General features: G+C 34.5%; 1 protein-coding gene across 1 annotated transcript in view; it reads left to right on the top strand.

Moving 5' to 3' along the window:
• LOC134844586 (neuronal acetylcholine receptor subunit alpha-5-like) overlaps positions 1-4,752 on the top strand; it is a gene marked incomplete at its 5' end in the record, with an annotated part of 44,217 nt that extends 39,465 nt beyond the window's left edge. The window contains 3 exon segments of the mRNA XM_063861332.1: positions 2,848-3,051; positions 3,560-3,958; positions 4,163-4,752. Of these exon segments, the coding sequence (XP_063717402.1) occupies positions 2,848-3,051; positions 3,560-3,958; positions 4,163-4,542 (983 nt within the window). The 3' untranslated portion in view covers positions 4,543-4,752.
• Between the last annotated feature and the right edge of the window lie 13,418 nt (positions 4,753-18,170).

Here is an 18,170-nt window from a genome sequence, read left to right as displayed (position 1 = left end):
AAAATATATCTTCAATTCAAAATTGAATACATCAAAAACACAGTAAAAGTAACAACGCCTAACTCTTCAGCGTTTTCTTCAAAACTTGGAACAAAAATCAACGAAATAATTTTTTTATGAACTAAGATTTTTAAATTCTGAATTCTGAAGTCTAGAAACTGTTCAGTAGCAAGGATCAAAGTTTTGAGAGCTTTCTCTTTTCGACTAGCTCTGTGGAAATAACAAACTGGTCTGCGATTTCTTAAAACTTTTTTCGATGAGAGTAATGGTTCAACGGTTAACTTCTTGGTAAATTTTAAGATTAAAAACCATTTGGCTTGAATGGCGTTTAAAATTTACCCAGACTAACATCAACATAGAAAATAAACAAAAACTTATCAGGTTTTGAAGCCCAGATGTTTCAGCAGCTGAAACTTACTCTCTTTCCTTTTTTCGACCGACACTTGCAATCCCTCCTGCAAAACCTTTCAAGGCAAGTTTGAAAAAATATTATTCTCAAAATTTAACTTCTTCGTTAACCGCACCAACTGGTTCTTTCATTCACGATTGCAAAACTGAAATATGGAGAAAACAAGCACTCAGGTTAGTTTTAAATGTATAAAGCACAATGACGCGCAATGACGTATCTAGCTGCATCGAATTTCAACCTAATGGAAGCTTTAGTTTTGCGGCATTTTTGTATAAAAAACAGAGACATCGATTAGTAGCCTATTAGAATCCGTCGTTTTGCGGCATGAGTAAACTCTCGGGTAAACGAAGATGATCAAGCCTGAACATGAGCACCTTTCGAACTCCGAGAAGAAATCTTTTTTTTTTCAAAATGTCAAAATGTGGGAAGCCTTATATGGCGGGATGATTACTTATTTAACTACTCTTACGCCTTAACCTGACGAATTATGTTGCCCCTTAAATATCACAAACTGAACTATATTTGTGGAAGTAACCCTAAATTCTTTAAAAAAGCATCTACAGCTTAACGGAAAACAGTGGCAGAGCAAAAATTGGTTTTTAGTATTTGGCTCTTTATATGAATATCGTTCAGTAAGAAAACCCCCAGCACAAATTTTTTGACATTTTAATGAGATCGAAACTTGGAACCATAAAAAAAACAGATTTGCTGATGTCATATAGAAGCTCTGCTCACCCTTATCGATTATTATTATTCTTTGCTTGGTCAAAAAAAGAGCAACACACGAAGAAACAACGATAGTCGGATGCTGTCGTAGAATTAGCACAGAATGATTCGATCGAAACTCATTATTAAAAACAAATCAAAAAGGAGCCAAAACAAGCTTTTTTTACTGTATTAGAGAAAATTCATTGAATTAGGGTGAAACTACAATAATGAAAACTAATAGTAGCTAAAAAAAAACGTTCGATTTGTGGTAGAATTATAGTGACTAGGAATCCACACTCAGACAATTTTTTCTTCTTTTTTTTAGAATCCAAACCATGACCATCAGGGCTTTAATGTGATACCACACTTGAGCCCTTACAATCTTTTCTGGAGTCTGGAAAAAATTGAGCGAAAAAAGCCCCTATTCACACTTATTTTCCACTCTTCGAGAGTGTTTGGAACAAAAACTTATCAGGATTGACAAAAAAGTGTAGCTGGTCATTTTTTAGGCATACATCGCGCGAAGCAAACCAGCTAAAACAATTGAACATCAAGAGGGATTGATTGATACTTCAGTTTATAGCCAAGGAAAAATTTTCAAAGTTTTTATGCTGAAGTTTTTGTCTTAATTTTTACAAAAGTTATGAATGGAGATTGCAAAAACATATTTTTAATCGATGCTTAGCTATATAGTTGAACCAGTATCAGTTTATCTTGCATCATCTATTTTCATCAATTGGTCTGAGATTCGAATATTCGTTCTCTGCGTGGTTATTGTTCCGACTTTTGTAACGAAAGTAATGAAATATTTGTGCTCGGGTGGCTTTTTTCTTCAGAAAGTTTTCGATTTTTTAACTAGACCTTTTTGCCGGAAATTTTTAAATATCAATCAATAGATATTGTTGTCATGAGTTTAAATTTGAAAAAAAAACATATTCCACCTGTGATCATTTTTTGTAAGGTATGGGGGTTTAATGATTGCCATTTTGGCCAATTTGGGACAATTAGCGCGCGATATATTTCGCGCATTGAACGAGTAATCGGAGATTTAATCCATCTCAGAAATAGTTCCAAATTGGTTGATGGAAAAATATTTGCCATAATTGTATTGCTACTAGGAGCGAAATCTATCACTTTGTACTTTATATGGCGTGTAGGAGGATGATTTTCAAAAAAAATCTCAAATTGACAAAAAATTGAAAAAAGAAACGAAAAAAAAAGAAGTTTTGTTACATTTAATTTTTCTTGTTATTACTGCTCCATTAACCTTAAAAGGCAGTTGGAACATGTAGAGCTTCGCCCTGACACGAGCAATCATGTTTTTCGTCGGAACAAATTTTCAATTGCACAATATAAAAAACAAGCTAAAGTTGCGAGACTGTTTCGAGAAATGTAGGAATTTGAAAAAATACCAATTTGGTTGCTGATTTGGGACAGATAACGCGCTAGTCAGCAGAGAAGTAATCCGTTCTATCAGCAACACGAGTTGATCCGGCTCATAAATCATTGCAAATTGGAGTAGGCACGCTATTTGGCCATATCAAAATGTTATCAGACATAATTCAATCAATTTGCAAGAATTAGTTGAAATAAAACGAGGTTATGCTTAAAAAAGGGAAATATGGCAAGACTGGTTTGAAAAAAGATCCATTTATAGTATTCAAGTTTGATCCTTGTGGATGGTTGATAACAAAATGATGCTACGAAAAAGAGTAACTTGTGCTTTTCAGCGCTACCCTCGTTGATAGAGATTCTTGGAAAGGGTTCGACCAAAAAACAAGTGTTATCATACGATGGGAGAGTGATTGCATTCGATCAAGACGTAACAGGTGTTTTCTCATGCAGAATCAATGTACGCAAATTCCCCTATGATGAGCAGGAATGCCGCTTGAGACTGATGAACCGAATGCCTCATCGTAATTGGAATATCACAGGTGTGCTCTCAAAAAGTGTTTATTTTTAGCAGTTTTTTCCCGCAAATAAGGATCCAGCAAATAAGGATTTTCCCTGTTTTTGAGAGCTATCAAATTTTATTTGGATTGATCTGAAGGCAGTCAAGTCAACTAAACTGGCTAACACTGTTTTAAGAAAAACCACATTGCAAAAATCCTTGATCATCGCTTGAAAGGACAAGTGGGCTATGTGGTCGAAATGAGTGGCAAACTCGAACATTCTATCACCCAAACAAATGTTGGCAAGAGAATTGCCGATAAAAAAAACAATTCAAAAAAATTTTCAGCTGGTTTTCAAAAACTTAAAGAAAAAATTTTTGATTTGTTGAATTCAACATTTAAAAAAATGTGCTGATACAAAACCTGACTCAGAAAAATTGTGCTTAAAAGTCAAAAAAGCACAAAGATCCAGGGAACAAAGTTCAATGAGATTAAGCGAACTTCAGTTTTATTTCAGTATGAGCTTAAGAGAACTTCCGTTTTATTTTAGTGAACCCAGTGATGCAGGATCAATTTTTGTCTTCTTACGAGGACAACTATCAATGGCAAGTCATCAAACCAATGCGATTCAGAGTAGTTAAGTCAAATTCCTATGAACAAACGGGGGTCGAGTTAACAGTCCGGTTGAAACGGCGCTCCATATTTTACGAGTTCTTCCTCATCACACCAAGTTTAATTCTCTACATCTGTTCGGGTTTTGAGTTTGCAATTCCGGTAGAATCGGGAGAGAAGATTTCATTCATTGTGACTATTCTGCTGGCCGAGATGGTCAACTTCGGCATTTTGCAGGATATTTTCCCTCCGAGCTTCGACGAGTTGCCGCTTCTAGCAGAGCTCATCGCGTCTCAAATTATACACATAACTGCTCTAGGAGTCATTGCTATTATTGGTACGTACAATTTATAATAAAAATAGCTGATTAATAATCTTAAATTAGCAAAAAATTAGCAAAAAAAAAGAAACAAAGAAAATTAACCGTTAAACATCACCATCACCACGTCATTTATCAGAAAAATAATCTTTGATTGAGTTGTAAAAATAATTTTGTTCCTGGGAAATTGAAATTTTACGGCAAGAGCTACTTATATTTCAGCTATACACATTTACCACAACAACATTGGATTGGAAATGCCAACGTACCTCGTCAAGATAGTATGCAGTAAGAAAATGAGGTACATCCTCATAGTTCCACTGGGGATACCAGAAAAACAAAATGCTAGTCAGCCAACTGAACAAAGTGGCAAAGAAGAAGATGGGACCCAATTGAATGACAATGGAGCTCGTCGGCTGCAACAGGAGTTGGAGAAGTTTTGCAAGGATGAAGAGACTTCGTCAGAAGATGCCCGAGACAAGCTGAGAGACAGTCAGTGGAAGAAAATGTCTGCAGTTATAGACCGAATAATGCTGATTGCTCACTTCATTATAGTTACTCTCGTCATTTTGTATTTCATCATCAAATACCAATTCGAATAGAAGCGGAATAAGCTCACGGTCATTTTAAATTAACGCAGTAACCATTAAAAGCTTTCGAGCATAAACTCGATTATCTTGCATTTTTTAAGTCTCTTACTCAACTAATTCGACTATATTCTAACGGGTTTGGGGTGATTTAGTTTGGTCGATATTACATAAAACTTGATTTGTTTAAAAACTTTATCTATAATTTGAATTGTTAAGAAAATGCTCTCATTGAAAAAATTTTTGCGCGCTCTAAATAGCACTCTATTCCATTATTCAAGTCCATTGGTTGTTATAAATCACCTGAGTCACCCATTTTATTGGTAACATCGCCTCTGAGTAATTTGCATGCAAATTCTTGATTTATTAAATGACGAGTTATTAAGTAGGCACTCAGTAGACGGGTCTAAAAAAAATTAATCAAAAGTATGGCTGGCAGAATTAAGTTTGCTCCGCTTTCAAGTTTTTGCCATGAAAGATTAACGCTGAAGTCCGTTTTGGCTCTAAAGAATCGCCGAAAAAGCTAGTCTTGGCTAAGTTTTTTCTGTGCTAATTTTATTTATTAGCATAGTATCTATAATAAAAGCTGTGAATCAGTAGCGGGCTTAGGTACGGTTGACCGTGAACACCCAAAGAATCCCCTTTGGTACTATTTGGAAAAAAAAATCCATTTTTGGCTGAGTAACCCTAAAACTTATTCTAAAGGCACTTTTGGCGCCAAAAAATATTTACTTTTCAAGAGTGAAAAGTAAAATATTTCTTTTCACCTAGTTTTCAATTTTTTACTTTTCAATTCGCTTTGCCAAAAAAAAACTTCCTAAATCAAAACCTAAAAGGTGCACATAAACTCTTTTCGACCTTCTTCAAATTCAAAATAAGGTTTTTATGGTGGTTTGGAAAACTCATTTAGGTCGACCGAAAAAGTTTTGGTAGACACGGGCTTTAAAAAAAACTGTTGAAACCACCCTCTCTCAAATCATTCCCACTCCTAACAAGAAAATCCTAGCTCCAGACCTGCTGTGACTAACTTGAGCTGCAGTTATAGCTACAGTTAATGCAGGAATTTGCTATCTTGTTATTTTGAACAAATGGTTTAATTGAGCTAATAGAAAGAATGAATAGACGGTGTACAAATTAATGGTTTAAAAAAACACAAATTTTTTTTGTCTCTTGTCTCTTTTTTAATCAACCAGCCTGGAAATCTAACCCAAAATTTAATTAAAGAGGTAAGAGCGCATAAAATCCGCGCCCGCTTAAGCTACGACTTACTTGCATGAGCTCCCTTTGCCTATTGCAGCACACGAGCGATTTGATCCAGCATCCATATCATTGCTGGCACTATCGGTACCGAAGCGTCACAATGCCAAATAACGTTTAAAAACACATAAAAAATCCGTTTTGTTCTTTGTACATAACGTTACATGAAGCCCAAAATTAACAAACAACTTTGAATTGTATATAATTTAGATGTAGATAGATAATTAAACAGCCTATATTACAAAGATGACGACTGACTGACTTCGCTCTTGAGTAAAAAAACGTAATTAACACCAATTTTTTGTTCAAACTCTTGTTGGAATTCGATTGATGGCCGAAAGAAAATGTATATTTATAAGTTATTCTGTCTTCCTTTTTTGAAGCCGGGCGTATTATTGCATTGTTATGTTTTACGTTTTATAAACGTTTTGAGTTAGATCCGAGTTGGTTAACTCATAGAGTAATTTCGGATAGGGTACACCGTCTGCTCGTCACGCTATCTTATTTTCGGCCGGATAGATTCGTGCAACTTCTTAGTCTAATACCGATCCTAATCTTACTCTTATACTATCTAGTCTCAGGTTGTTTAACTAGTCTCTGCTAGGCTCAATAGATCTAGGGTATACTGGTTTATTGCGGCTGCTGAAGTGCTCGGGAGAGTCCAACTAATTTCTAAGTTAAATTCAAATCTCTCTGGTGCTGAAATTACAAGTAACTTCAGCACTTACAAATAAGTGGGTTGTTAGTTAGATGGATCATGATTGGTTAATATTAAATACTTTACATTGGTAAAATATCTAAATTATCCAATCATAAAATGTAGTCTAGATCAGGTTCCACCCATCCGGGTTTTACAGAGTTTTTTAGAATAGTTCTTCTGCAATTCGAAGGATGGATGATGGACGTTGGTGTTTGGCGAACATCATATTTCTTCTGTTTCCTCTTTGTTAAAGAAGTTCCAGGGAGCTGGAGTTAGAGACATAAGACGTTGTGTCTTCTAGTGACAACGACTAAGTCTTTGCAACAAACTCAAATCTGATTTCAGAATGGTTTGCTATGTCAGGTTTTTCTGTTCTGCGTGGAGAACTTCTTTTGTGTCTGATCTAATTTGGGAATGGCGTGGAGATTGTGCGTGGAGGGGATGCCTGGTTACTCGGATCTGTACGTATACTTGAACATCGAGGTGGTCATTGGTCTAGTTCAAGAAGTCCTTTCTGCGAAGTCAAGTCGTACTCTAAATCCTTTGAGTTGTGATTGTGAGTGGCATATCGATTGTGGTTGGCCATTCTCTCTCGAGTGTAGTGGGGTCGTTTTGTCTTTAGATGTTCGTCCTTGGTGTTGTATTCTGATCTATGTATTGCATAATGTAATTTACATTTTATAAAACATTTATTAGTTTAATATTTTTTAATTATGATTTTAGTTAGTTGTTTTCACAAAAGCTTTTTGTTTTAGTTCGGTTATTTTGAAGAGTTACTCACACTTGAGTAGCTCTTATTAAAAATAGAGGTGTGGTCACAAAGCGTGGATGTAGCGCGGTGGGTTAGGCCGGCTATAGAGCATGCTCAGGACGTCCTTCCTGGTGGGTTAGGCCAGGAGTGGGAGTATGATTTCATGCGGTTTTTGTGAGGGGTCCTGTTATGTGACAACGTTTTATGTTGGGTTTGTTGTGGTTTTTCTTATGTCTTGTTGGTTATGTCCTTTTTCCAAAAAGCAAATTGTTCGTGGTATGGGTTTGTCTTTCGACTTTTTTGTGTTTTATTATTTCTTTCTTAGACTTTATAATAGTCTTCAAAAGAATAAATTATCCAGTTTTAAACTGGGTTAATCCGGTTTGGGTACCGTTGGTTTCCTTTTCTTAGTCATGCTGTTATTCTATGATTTGTGGTATTTAGTAGGCTGCGTTGGTTAGTTTTGTTTAGTATATGATTCCTTTCCAACCGGGTTAAAGGAAAGTTTGAAACATGTTATTATATGTTAGAGTTGTTGAGTGTGAAAACTTGAAACTGAAATTCATTATTTTAAACAATTCTTCGTGGGCGAGCTGTGCGAGTGTGGATAGAATTTCTGTGCGAATGAATGAGAATATCAAAAGGTTAGTACTGCATTTGCATTTTATTAATTTACTGCATAGAATTTGGAAATTTACTGCTAGTTATGGGGGAATTTTAAGTTACAAATTTTCATCATAATTAGATTTACTGCTTGTGGGGAAAATTTTAGAAATGAATTTACTGCATTGTTATTAAATTTATAAATTTATAAGTGTAAGAGATTAATAGAATTGTTGAAATCTGTTTGATGAAATTTGCGATCTTTATTTGTTTTTTGTGGTTTTTGTAGGTGATCGTCGGATGAAGACTAAAAATCTAAAGAAAACATGGATAAAGAATGGTGAGTTTTTAATATTTTAATTAGTTAGTAATATTCATTTAATTCATACTTACCTGTTAGTCGTCGGGGAAAAAACCGTGGGGGAAGATGTCGTGGATGAGATCGGAATTTGTTAGTAGTTTAGCTAAGATGCGGATGATATTTTTAGTCTGAAGCAGTGGCCAAAGCAATTGAAGTGCCTTAATAGTGGTTAGTTCTTCAGTGCCAACTGCAAAATCATAAGGTGTGTTTTGGATTAGATTATATAATTTGTGATTGAATTTAGTGTTGTGGATGAATTCTAAAATTGGGATTTCTATAGGTTGTACAAACTCGTGCGGGATAAGGAAGGGTCGGGATTCTTCGGCGTTGAAGGTCTTGGTGATGGGACAGAAGATGTACATTTGGGTTATGGGATCATAATTGCGAAGAATACCATGAAGGTTAGTATCTTTAATGCAATATGTGAAATTTAGGAAAAATGGTGAAGTGTATTTGGAATTAATGAATTGAAAACGATGGTGTGGTTGTCTAGAAGGTGTGTGTAGGTCAAAGTGATTTTGGATGAAGCGATAATAACTATATGTGTGGGTTTGTTTAGTGCGCAACATAATATCGTGTGAGCAGTGTAAATCTCTTTCGTGTGGTGCAAGGAAATGAAAGGTTAGTGAAAATATTTGGAAGCGTTCTTTAAAACTTTCGTATGCTTGTGTGTCTGTTAGTGCTTCTGAAATAATATGATCAAACTTTCGGTCGAAGATGTTTAGTGTAAATATATATGGTGTCTTGATGAAAAATTTCTCGGTAATTTGTGGATTAGCGAAGCGATCGTCGTCTAAGAATTGATCTTGGTTAGTTCTGATGATGTTGTGATCATAGTATTCGAGTGTGTATTCGTTAGCTCTAGGTGCAGTGTGTGTTTTTAGTGATTTTTTATATCCAACGTAAGTAAATTGTCTAGCGGTTAGTGGTGTAGTGAGTCGATATAGCATGTCCGTATTTCGCTCTATATCGATGTGAGTGTTAGATAAAGGTAAGCAAAGAGGGTTAGTAAAATGATAATATGAGGTCCAAGAGAGAGTGGGCATTAAAACGTATTCATCTACAAAGTTGCGTGTTTCGTTAGTGTCGTGGGGGGTGTTTAAGGTGTATTGTGGGAATGAGGGTAAGGTGATGGCTAAAAATTATTTTGTGTTAGTATGCTTGGGGTGGTTGATGTATTCACGGGCTGTTCCTGGTTTTGCTGGGAAAGGATGGTTGGGGAACTTTCTTTTAAAAGTGCGGTAAGCTCTATTAGTGCTGAGTGAAGATTCAGTAGTTGTGGATGATGGTGCTAATGATTCAGTATAAATTGAAGAGGGTGTAGGGGTAGGAGGGTTGGATGAATCTATTGTGGAGGAGATTTGGTTTATGGTTGGGGTATTAAGGTGGTAGGGTTGTTGTTGGAGGGTAATAAAATTATCTAGCTCTGGGGAGATTCGGGGGGTGTCTGGAGAATGAGATGATTGGTCAGAATGGTATGAGGAGTAGGTTGGGGTAACTTGGGAAGCATAAGAGGGTGTGGAAGTGATTGGGTCAGGGTTATTGGATAATATGGGTTGAAAAGGGGGTTGAGAAAAATTAGAAGAGTTATGAAAATTATTGGATGGGGATGGTTCTGAGTCGGCAAATTCATCGGGGGTTTCAATATTCGGGTTATTGAGTTGTGAGATGGAATATAAAACTGAGATGTGTGAATTAGTGTCGGAATTCATGCCTGATGTTACATTACTAGATGGAAAATCGGGTGGCGGAAAAGCAAAAAGTGGTATTATTGGGATTGGAGAGGTAAGATTGGTTGGGTGGGAATTTGATCGGTGTAGTGATCCAAGTTGGCGGCTCATCGTGGGCTAAAAAAATGATTATTTTGAGACTGAAAAGCGGTGGTATGGGGTTGTTCAATAATTTGTTCATAAGTATTATCATCTTGTGACTGGTGTGTCATTATATGTTGGATGGGACTTTGTGATGTGGTGAGTCGAAAATTTGGATTATGTGTGATGGCTAAATTTCGAAAATTTCGTGGGACTAGGGATAGTGGATGGTTATTTGGTAGGGGTGGTAATTGTGGTGCCGTTGGCGTTATGTCTACATTGTTGTGTTCTTCGTCGTATGTATTTTGTCGTGTTGCTATTTTTGTGTTATATTCTTTTATTTGTGCGTCTAAAAGAATTTTGTTTATAGATGTAGAAAAGATTCCAAAAAATCCTGCAAAGAGTATGCGTGCTACGCTTGCTTGTCTGTTTACTTGTGTGTGTATAGCACATGTGTTGTAGATTCCTTTTAAAAGTGAGAAAAGAAATCCAATAAAGTTAAACATTGCGTATAAAATAGTCAATTTTTCTAAGATGTAGTAGGGCCATCCTAGAAAATCGAGGATCTCATTTTTGAGTGTTACAAAGCTAAAAATGTTAATTGGTGATATATCTTGGGGACGGTATTTTTCACCGTTTAGATATATATAATCTTTAATGTCTTTAAAATATCCGCTATAGTCTTGCGTGTAGATATCGGCAAATCCTGCGGTTTCCGCAAGTTTGCGTAAATTTTGGTCTATTGATTGTCTTTGTATAGTGTCCATTTGTGTTAATAATTCTTGGAATTGTTGTGTTCTAATGTGATGTTGAATATCTGATTTTGAATAGATTCCTATTGATTGTAAGTCTATATTTGGGTTTCGAGCAATAGCGCGAATACTTTCTGGTGAAATTTTTTTGAGTGATTGCATTAATGTGGGATATGGAGTGAGAAGATAATATTTATTTTCATCAGGGTTTAGTTGTACTACATTGTGGCTGTTTTCTGATCCACATGGGACTGCGGTATCCCAGAAATAGGTTCTTCGTGAAAGTGTATCCACGAAATGTACTTTATTCTTATAAAAGATAGGGATTCTTTTATAACATCGTTTATCTTCAAAAACGTATAGTGGTGATACTTTTTTAGTACAAGTATAAAACCATAAGATGTTTCCTTCATAGTCTAAAAAATTTGATCTATTTCCAGATAATAAGTATCCTGCATAGGGTATTTTTAATACTGCTAGTGCAAGTGATTGTAATATTTGTGTTCGTTCTAATTCGCATAGTTGGTGTAGTGTTTCTAACTCGGAGAGTGACATTTCTTGAAAAATTCGGCTAATTGTATAATCTAGTTTCATATCTAAATGAATATCATAGTGGATATTACCGAAATATGTAGTATTCATTAGTGATAATTCTTGTAAGCGTGTGCTTCTGGTGTCATGGGGTTTTAGATGTCCACCAGGTTGTCCGTTGCTTTTTTCAAAATTAACTGGTATATAGGATGTTCCTTCGTTTGGAGGATGACCTGTGGCATATGGGTCGATTTTTACTTTTCCAGTGGTCATGTCGAATCCTTTTTCGTATTCAACTAATATTTCAGAGTATTGTGTTCTGTGAAGTGGATTCCTGTATTTACATGCAAGTTCTGTTTCTTGATATATTTGAAAACGTGTCAATTTATTTTCTATATTGTCTATGTTTCTAAAATTAGAACTTAGTTTTCGTGATGGATGGACTTGTTCATATGGAATTGATTGTATAAAATATTTTTCGTGAAATTTTATCATACGAGCGTGTATTTTTGCTACTTGAAATGTTGTACATGTATCTTCGGGGAACCAAACAATTGTTGCTTGTGTTCTCGTTGTAGGGTCGCAATAACCTTGATCATTTTTACAAGGTAATCGGATTCCTTGATAGATCATTGTATTATCTGATAAATCTCGTGTTAGTTGTATTTTTTCGAGTTGTATTTTCCAATCGAAAAACATTATTTCTTGGTATCCTTTATTTTTTGTGTCTGCTTTGCAGTTTGATGGGTCATTTATACCAATGTGTGGTATCCAATGTTTATCGTGTAGGTCATAGGTTAATCGTCCGTGTGCGCCGTTATACGGGTATTTTTCGTCTAGTTTTATATGTCCTTGGTGTCTTTCAAGTTGTGATTGATGTACAGAGTCTGAAAAAACTTGAAAATTAACTAACTTTCTTGCGGAGTTTTTATTTTGTGTGATGTTTAGTCGGAGTAATTCACTTTTACAATCGTCGGGATTGAGATGTAAAAGACGTTCTATATTACTCTGATAGAATGATTCATGGTCAAGTCGGTTTTTGTTTCCGTTCGAGACTTGTGAACAATGTACTTTCTTTTCGGAAAATGTTGCTGTGAATTTATAACCTGTAACTGTTGTTGCTCGGGCTTTTGAATAGAGTGTTGCTATTACATCTGTGGTTTCTATAGCTTGTGGTTCTGTTTCACATTGTGATACTTGATTTATTGCATATTTATGTAGTGTTTTTTGTTCATTTTCTTCACAATCGTAATGTGTTACTAATAAATCTTGTGGTCCTGTACGAGGGGAAGGGTTTATGTTTTGATTTGAGATTATTAGAAAAAGGAGTTGGAGAAAAATTAATAATTTTAGAATATACATGTGTATGATAATCCTGAGTATGGATTATAAAATGTAATGTAGCCAATTGTGTTTTTGGTATATCTGTCGTATTTGTATATTACTTCAGTAGTTATAAACGGTGGTGGTAGTGATTGAGCTGTTATGTTAGGTGGGTTTAATGGGTAGGGATGTTGGGTAATATTGTTTAACTTAACTGTGATTTCAAACTTTAATTGTAAACTGTTTTGTTGGAGTATTTGAATATTGTGATCACGGATATCGTTGTGAATATCTTGGCGATATTGTAATCTATTAAGTGCCCAGTTATGAAGGCGGTTACTTTCTTGATGTTGTCCAAATAATGGTGGAGGTGCTGTAAATGTATTCCAATCTAGTCTTAAAGGAATATTTATTGATGATTGTTCTCGATATCTGGCGTCGAGATTATTTGGAAAATTTAAGTTAAAAGGTGGTGGTGAAATCTGGCTTATTGATGGTGTTGATGGTAGTGATAATGTTTCTGGTAGTGATGAGGATGTTGTTGTATCCGTAGAAATATCTATTGGATTATTGACTAAATTTAATTCACCTTGTGTAAATGAATGTGTTGTCCAATATGGTAGTCGTGATGCCTGGTTTGGGGGGTTAAAGGGATTTTCACGTATTTGTTCAGATGTTGGTGTTGAACCTAAGTAATCTGATGGTAGGCTTGAGGTGCTACGTTGTGAAAGAAGCGTAGGGGTTTCTGGTAATATATCAATGGGGTTTTCTGGAGTGATTTGTGATGGGGATTGAGGTATATCAAAATGAACTCGGGGAGTTTGAAAATTTCTGTTTCGTCGAGGATGTATAATTTGTCTATTTATTTCGACTGTATTTTGGTTTTGACTAGGATTTCTTATTCTACTTAGTTCTTGTGGTAGTGTTGGGTATAGGTTATATGTTGGTTCGCTTAGAGGTGCTTGTCGTTGAACTGGTTCTAGTGGTTCTGATAAACGAGCATGTCGTTCTTCAAAAGTGTATGGATTGTCTTGAAAAGAAATTCGTGTAGATGTTTGAGGATTTTGAGTAGTTGAAGGTGGTGTTGGTTTATCTTGGGATGATGTCGGTGAAGACTGATTCTGTGACTGTTGGGTAGCAATTTTTGATGGATTTTTGAATTGTTACTTTAGTGGGAAGGTTTATGTTTATTATAATATTCTTCCAAAAAAAGTATTAGAAGGATTGTTGCTAGGGCAAATGTGAAGATTGCTTTCTTTATACATTTACATATTGTCAAAATGAGGGATGATAAGAATGCTATGAAAATTACAAACAATAAAAAAATATCAGTTCTACTGAAAATTTTTCGTATCATTTAGACAAGTTATATGAATCGTACCTGTGGATGTAATCAAGGGTTTTGGAAAGTTGGAGGAATAGTTCGAGTATAGTGTAGAAAATTAAAAAAATGTTACAAAAAATGATTAGGGTTATTAGAAAAGATTCAAGTATATCAAAAAGAAATATTATAAAGGTTTCAAGTATTGTAAAAAAATGTTTAAAATTTATGAGTATTTGAGTAACTGATTGAGAGAAGAGCATTTAAGAAATGATCTCTTGGTCGAATATTTTTTGCTGTTTGAGGCGATTTTCTAGTGTGGTCGGATTATTTATTAGTTTTTTGACAAGTGGGTTGAGTTCTGTAAAAAATTGTTGGGGGCAATTTTCATGGTGATCGGGAGGTCTTCTTTGTCTTTATTTTCATTTGTCAAATGATCTGGGGTATTTTTGAGATTTTTATACTTTAGGCTAAATAAAATGTTCATTTTGTTACTTTAGGCTAAGTTAACAAATTTGTTTTGGGGGTATTCGTGGTCTGAGTTGGGGAAATATTGTTGATCTTTGGGTTATTAGATAAGGGAGGGGTACGGTATTATGGTGATATTTATTTTTGTTGTCAAGTTGGAGTGGTTTGCTTATTTTTGACCTGGAGGTCGTAAAGTTATAGTTATAGATGTGCCTGGAGTTCTATATGATTCGTCTAATTGGTCTTAGTTTGAGTTAGAGAAAGTGACGGATTGGATGAATTCTATTGGTCTATTTTGAACTAGAATTATTGCGTACTTGTCAGCATGTTATTTTGAAAAATGTAAATGAAAAATGTTTCGAAGGTTTCAAGATAGTGAAGTATAATGTTAAAATTACTTTTGAAATTCCACTTTCTTTAAAATTTTAGATTGGGGGATGAATATTTTATAGTTTTTACGTGGTTGATTTCGGAGTCTTGTTCTTTTTCTATTTTCTGATTTGTCGATTTGTTCTTGGGGTATTATTTGTTCGGTCATTTTTCTATTTTTTCTTTGTTTTGGGGATTCTTTATGGTTTTGTGTATTGTTTTTGGTGGCGGTTGGTTTTGTGTTTTGATTTTCGGTGGGGTATCATTTTGTTCTGTGTTTTTCAGATGTGGTTCATTTTGAATGATTTTTAATCCTGTGAAAGAATATAATTGAGTTAATTCGCGGAGTGCGTATTCTTTTGGGTAATAAGGTAATAGGTTGTTTCGATGTTGAACGATTTCTTTTTTGTTTGAGTCGGTAATTTTATATGTGACATCAGTGGGTTTTGCAATTATTTGGTATGGTCCTTTTCGAAGGGGTTGTAATTTTTTAGAAATTCCTTTTTGAGTATTAAAATTAGGTATTAAAACAAATGTTCCAATTTTTAATTCGGAGGCTGGTGTAAAACGTGAATTGATTTGTTCATTAATGTTTTGTCTTTGTAATAACTTTTTTGTTATTTTTTGATAAATTTCATTGTGTTTTTTATCTCTATTTAGAATCCATTCGGTGTGTGTACCGGAGGCTAGTTTAAGAATTTGTGGGTGATGAAAATGATCTTCATCGTGTGTATGTAAAGGTAGGTTATAACAAATTGAGTCTTTATTTGGTTGACAATAACCTTGTGCGTTTTTATGAGAATTTGCTGTAAACATTATTGGTTTGCGTGGTTTTTGGTTAAAAACCATTTCGTATGGTGACATTCCTAAAGTTGTCGTAATTTGTGAATTATACGCTAAGGGGAATAATTTTACATCTGCTGACCATTCGGTATATTTTGTATCGTTTCCGTTGATGATACATCTAAGATATTCTTGTAATGAACGGTTCATACCTTCGACTAAGCCGTTTGTCCACGGTGCATGAGATGTACGTGGTTTGTGTTTAATGTTATATAAATGACATAGTGTGATAATTTCATTATTTATGAATTCTGTACCGTTGTCTGTAACTAAAATTTCTGGTAGTCCGAATTTTGCTATCCAGTGTTCATAGAGTGTTGTGTAAACGTAATAAGCGTTACAATGTGGTACTGGGTTAAGTGCTACATAATGTGTAAATGCGTCAACAATTACCATAATGTAGGAGTTTCCTTCGGATAAGGGTGAAATTGGTCCTTTGGTATCAAATGAGATACGATGATTAAAGTACAAACTTTGTCCTTTAAAATCTTGTTTTTGTGCTATTTGTTTTTGATTTGGGTAAGGTTTATTTAGTTGACATACTATACAATCATTGCATAGTACTTTTATCCAAATTGGTGCATTTGGAAAGTAAAAATTTTGTATAAAATTTGAATATGTTTTTTCTGATCCAGAGTGTCCTTTAATATTTTGTGTATGTGAAATATTAAAAGCTATAAGAATCATACTTAAAGGGAGACATGGAACTGTAGATTCATTCAGGTTATACTCTAAAAGGTCTGTATTTTCGTTAATTGTTGTGTTGTTAAATTTGCGAAAGTATCGGAGGAGTGTTTTGTTTCCTAGAATGGTTGAATCTGCCTTGACAGGTTTAGTTTTATATTTGTGCCATGATTTTAGTTGTCTAATTATCGGGTCAAGATTTTGATATTGTTTCAGTGTTGAAATTGTAATTGTTTCTGTTGGAGGGAGAAAAATGTTTTCAATTTCGAATTTAGATAAGGGTATTGTATCAAGTGGGTCGTGGAGGTCAAAAACTTGATTTATTGTGTATTTTGAATCATTTGTTTGTGGTCCTGATAAATTTATTTTATCAGTTAAATCTTCTTTTTCAATTAGTGGAAAATGGTCTTTTTTAGGCAGGTGTTGTTTTGTTCGTTTTTGTTGGGTGTTATTTTTTATCCATTGAGAATATGGGATTGGTTTGAAAGTTGATGTTCCAAGTAAATCAACTTCATAATGATTATTTTGAAAATCTAAATAAAGTGGGAAATGTTGTAAACTATTTATTTGTGATTGTTCAATATCAGTTTTTACTGCATATTTGCATTCCAATCGGGGTGATGTTTCGTTTTCTGCAAGGTAGAATTTTATGTTTTTGGGTATTTCAACTGTTGTTTTTCGTGCAAGTAATTCAGGTGGTGTATTTCGACTTAAGGTGTCTGGTAATGCAAGATTTTTTCCTGCAGTCCAAACTATATGTAAGTTTGGAAATTTCATTAAAATTAGTTGAAATCTGTAAACTCGGTGGTTTGGGTTAGATTTTTGTGTAAAGAGAAAGATGATTGGTTTATGGTCTGTGAATAGAACTGTTGGATGTTTTGATCCAAGTATCAGAAATTCATATTCTGTCAGTGTATATATTATGGCTGTACATTCTCTCATTAGAGTTGAGAGTCGTAGCTCTGCTTGAGTGAATAATCGAGAATTTGCTGATATGAGGTTCATTTTATTTGTACCATTATGTGATTGTAATAGTGCTGCACCGATGCCAAAGTTCGAAGCATCGCACATTGCATAAAATGGTTGATTTGAATCTGGAATTGTGTTTGAAATTTGTTCAGTTAAAAGTTTCTTTATTTCTTCAAATCGTGTTTGATGTTCTGTGTTCCATTCAAAATTATTTTGTTGTCTAAGGATTTTATAAAATGTTCGTGATATAATTGCATTTTATAAACATATTTACTTAAAAAGTTTAACATTCCAAGAAATTCTTGGATTTTCTTTTTATTTGTTGGTGGTTGAAGTTTTTGAATAGCGTCAATGCGTGATTTCAATGGAGTGATTGTTTTTCTTTCTATATTATGTCCTAAGAATTTAACTCTTGTCAAAAAGAAGTGTGATTTATCGGGGGCGGCCTTCAGATTTTCGTTCTGAAGTATTTGGTGATATTTTTCTAAAACATTGAACATCTCGTCTTTTGTTTGTGATTGCATAAAAACATCGTCTAAATAGGTGATTGCGTTTTTCTTGAGTATTAGTGGTCTAAAAATTTTGCTCATAAAAGCTGAAAATGCTGCTGGTCCTATGGATATTCCATAGAATAAGCGGTTGAATTCATATTGTTGGTTTCCTATAACAAATTGTGTTAAACGTCGTGATTGTTCATCTAGTGGCATTTGATTGTACGCACTATTCATATCGGCGGTTGTAAAGTATTTGCCGTTTATTTTTGTTAAAATAACTTGTATTGGTTCAATGGGCCAATTACATTTTGATTCATCTATAAGTGAATTGAGGTATCTAGCATCGAGAACGATTTTTAATGATTCTCCTTTAGCTAGAATGATAACAGGATTGATAAATGTGTTG

Source organism: Symsagittifera roscoffensis, chromosome 4, assembly GCF_963678635.1.
Source record: "Symsagittifera roscoffensis chromosome 4, txSymRosc1.1, whole genome shotgun sequence".
NCBI lineage: Eukaryota > Metazoa > Xenacoelomorpha > Acoela > Convolutidae > Symsagittifera > Symsagittifera roscoffensis.
This window is presented reverse-complemented; position numbering and strand designations above follow the sequence as displayed.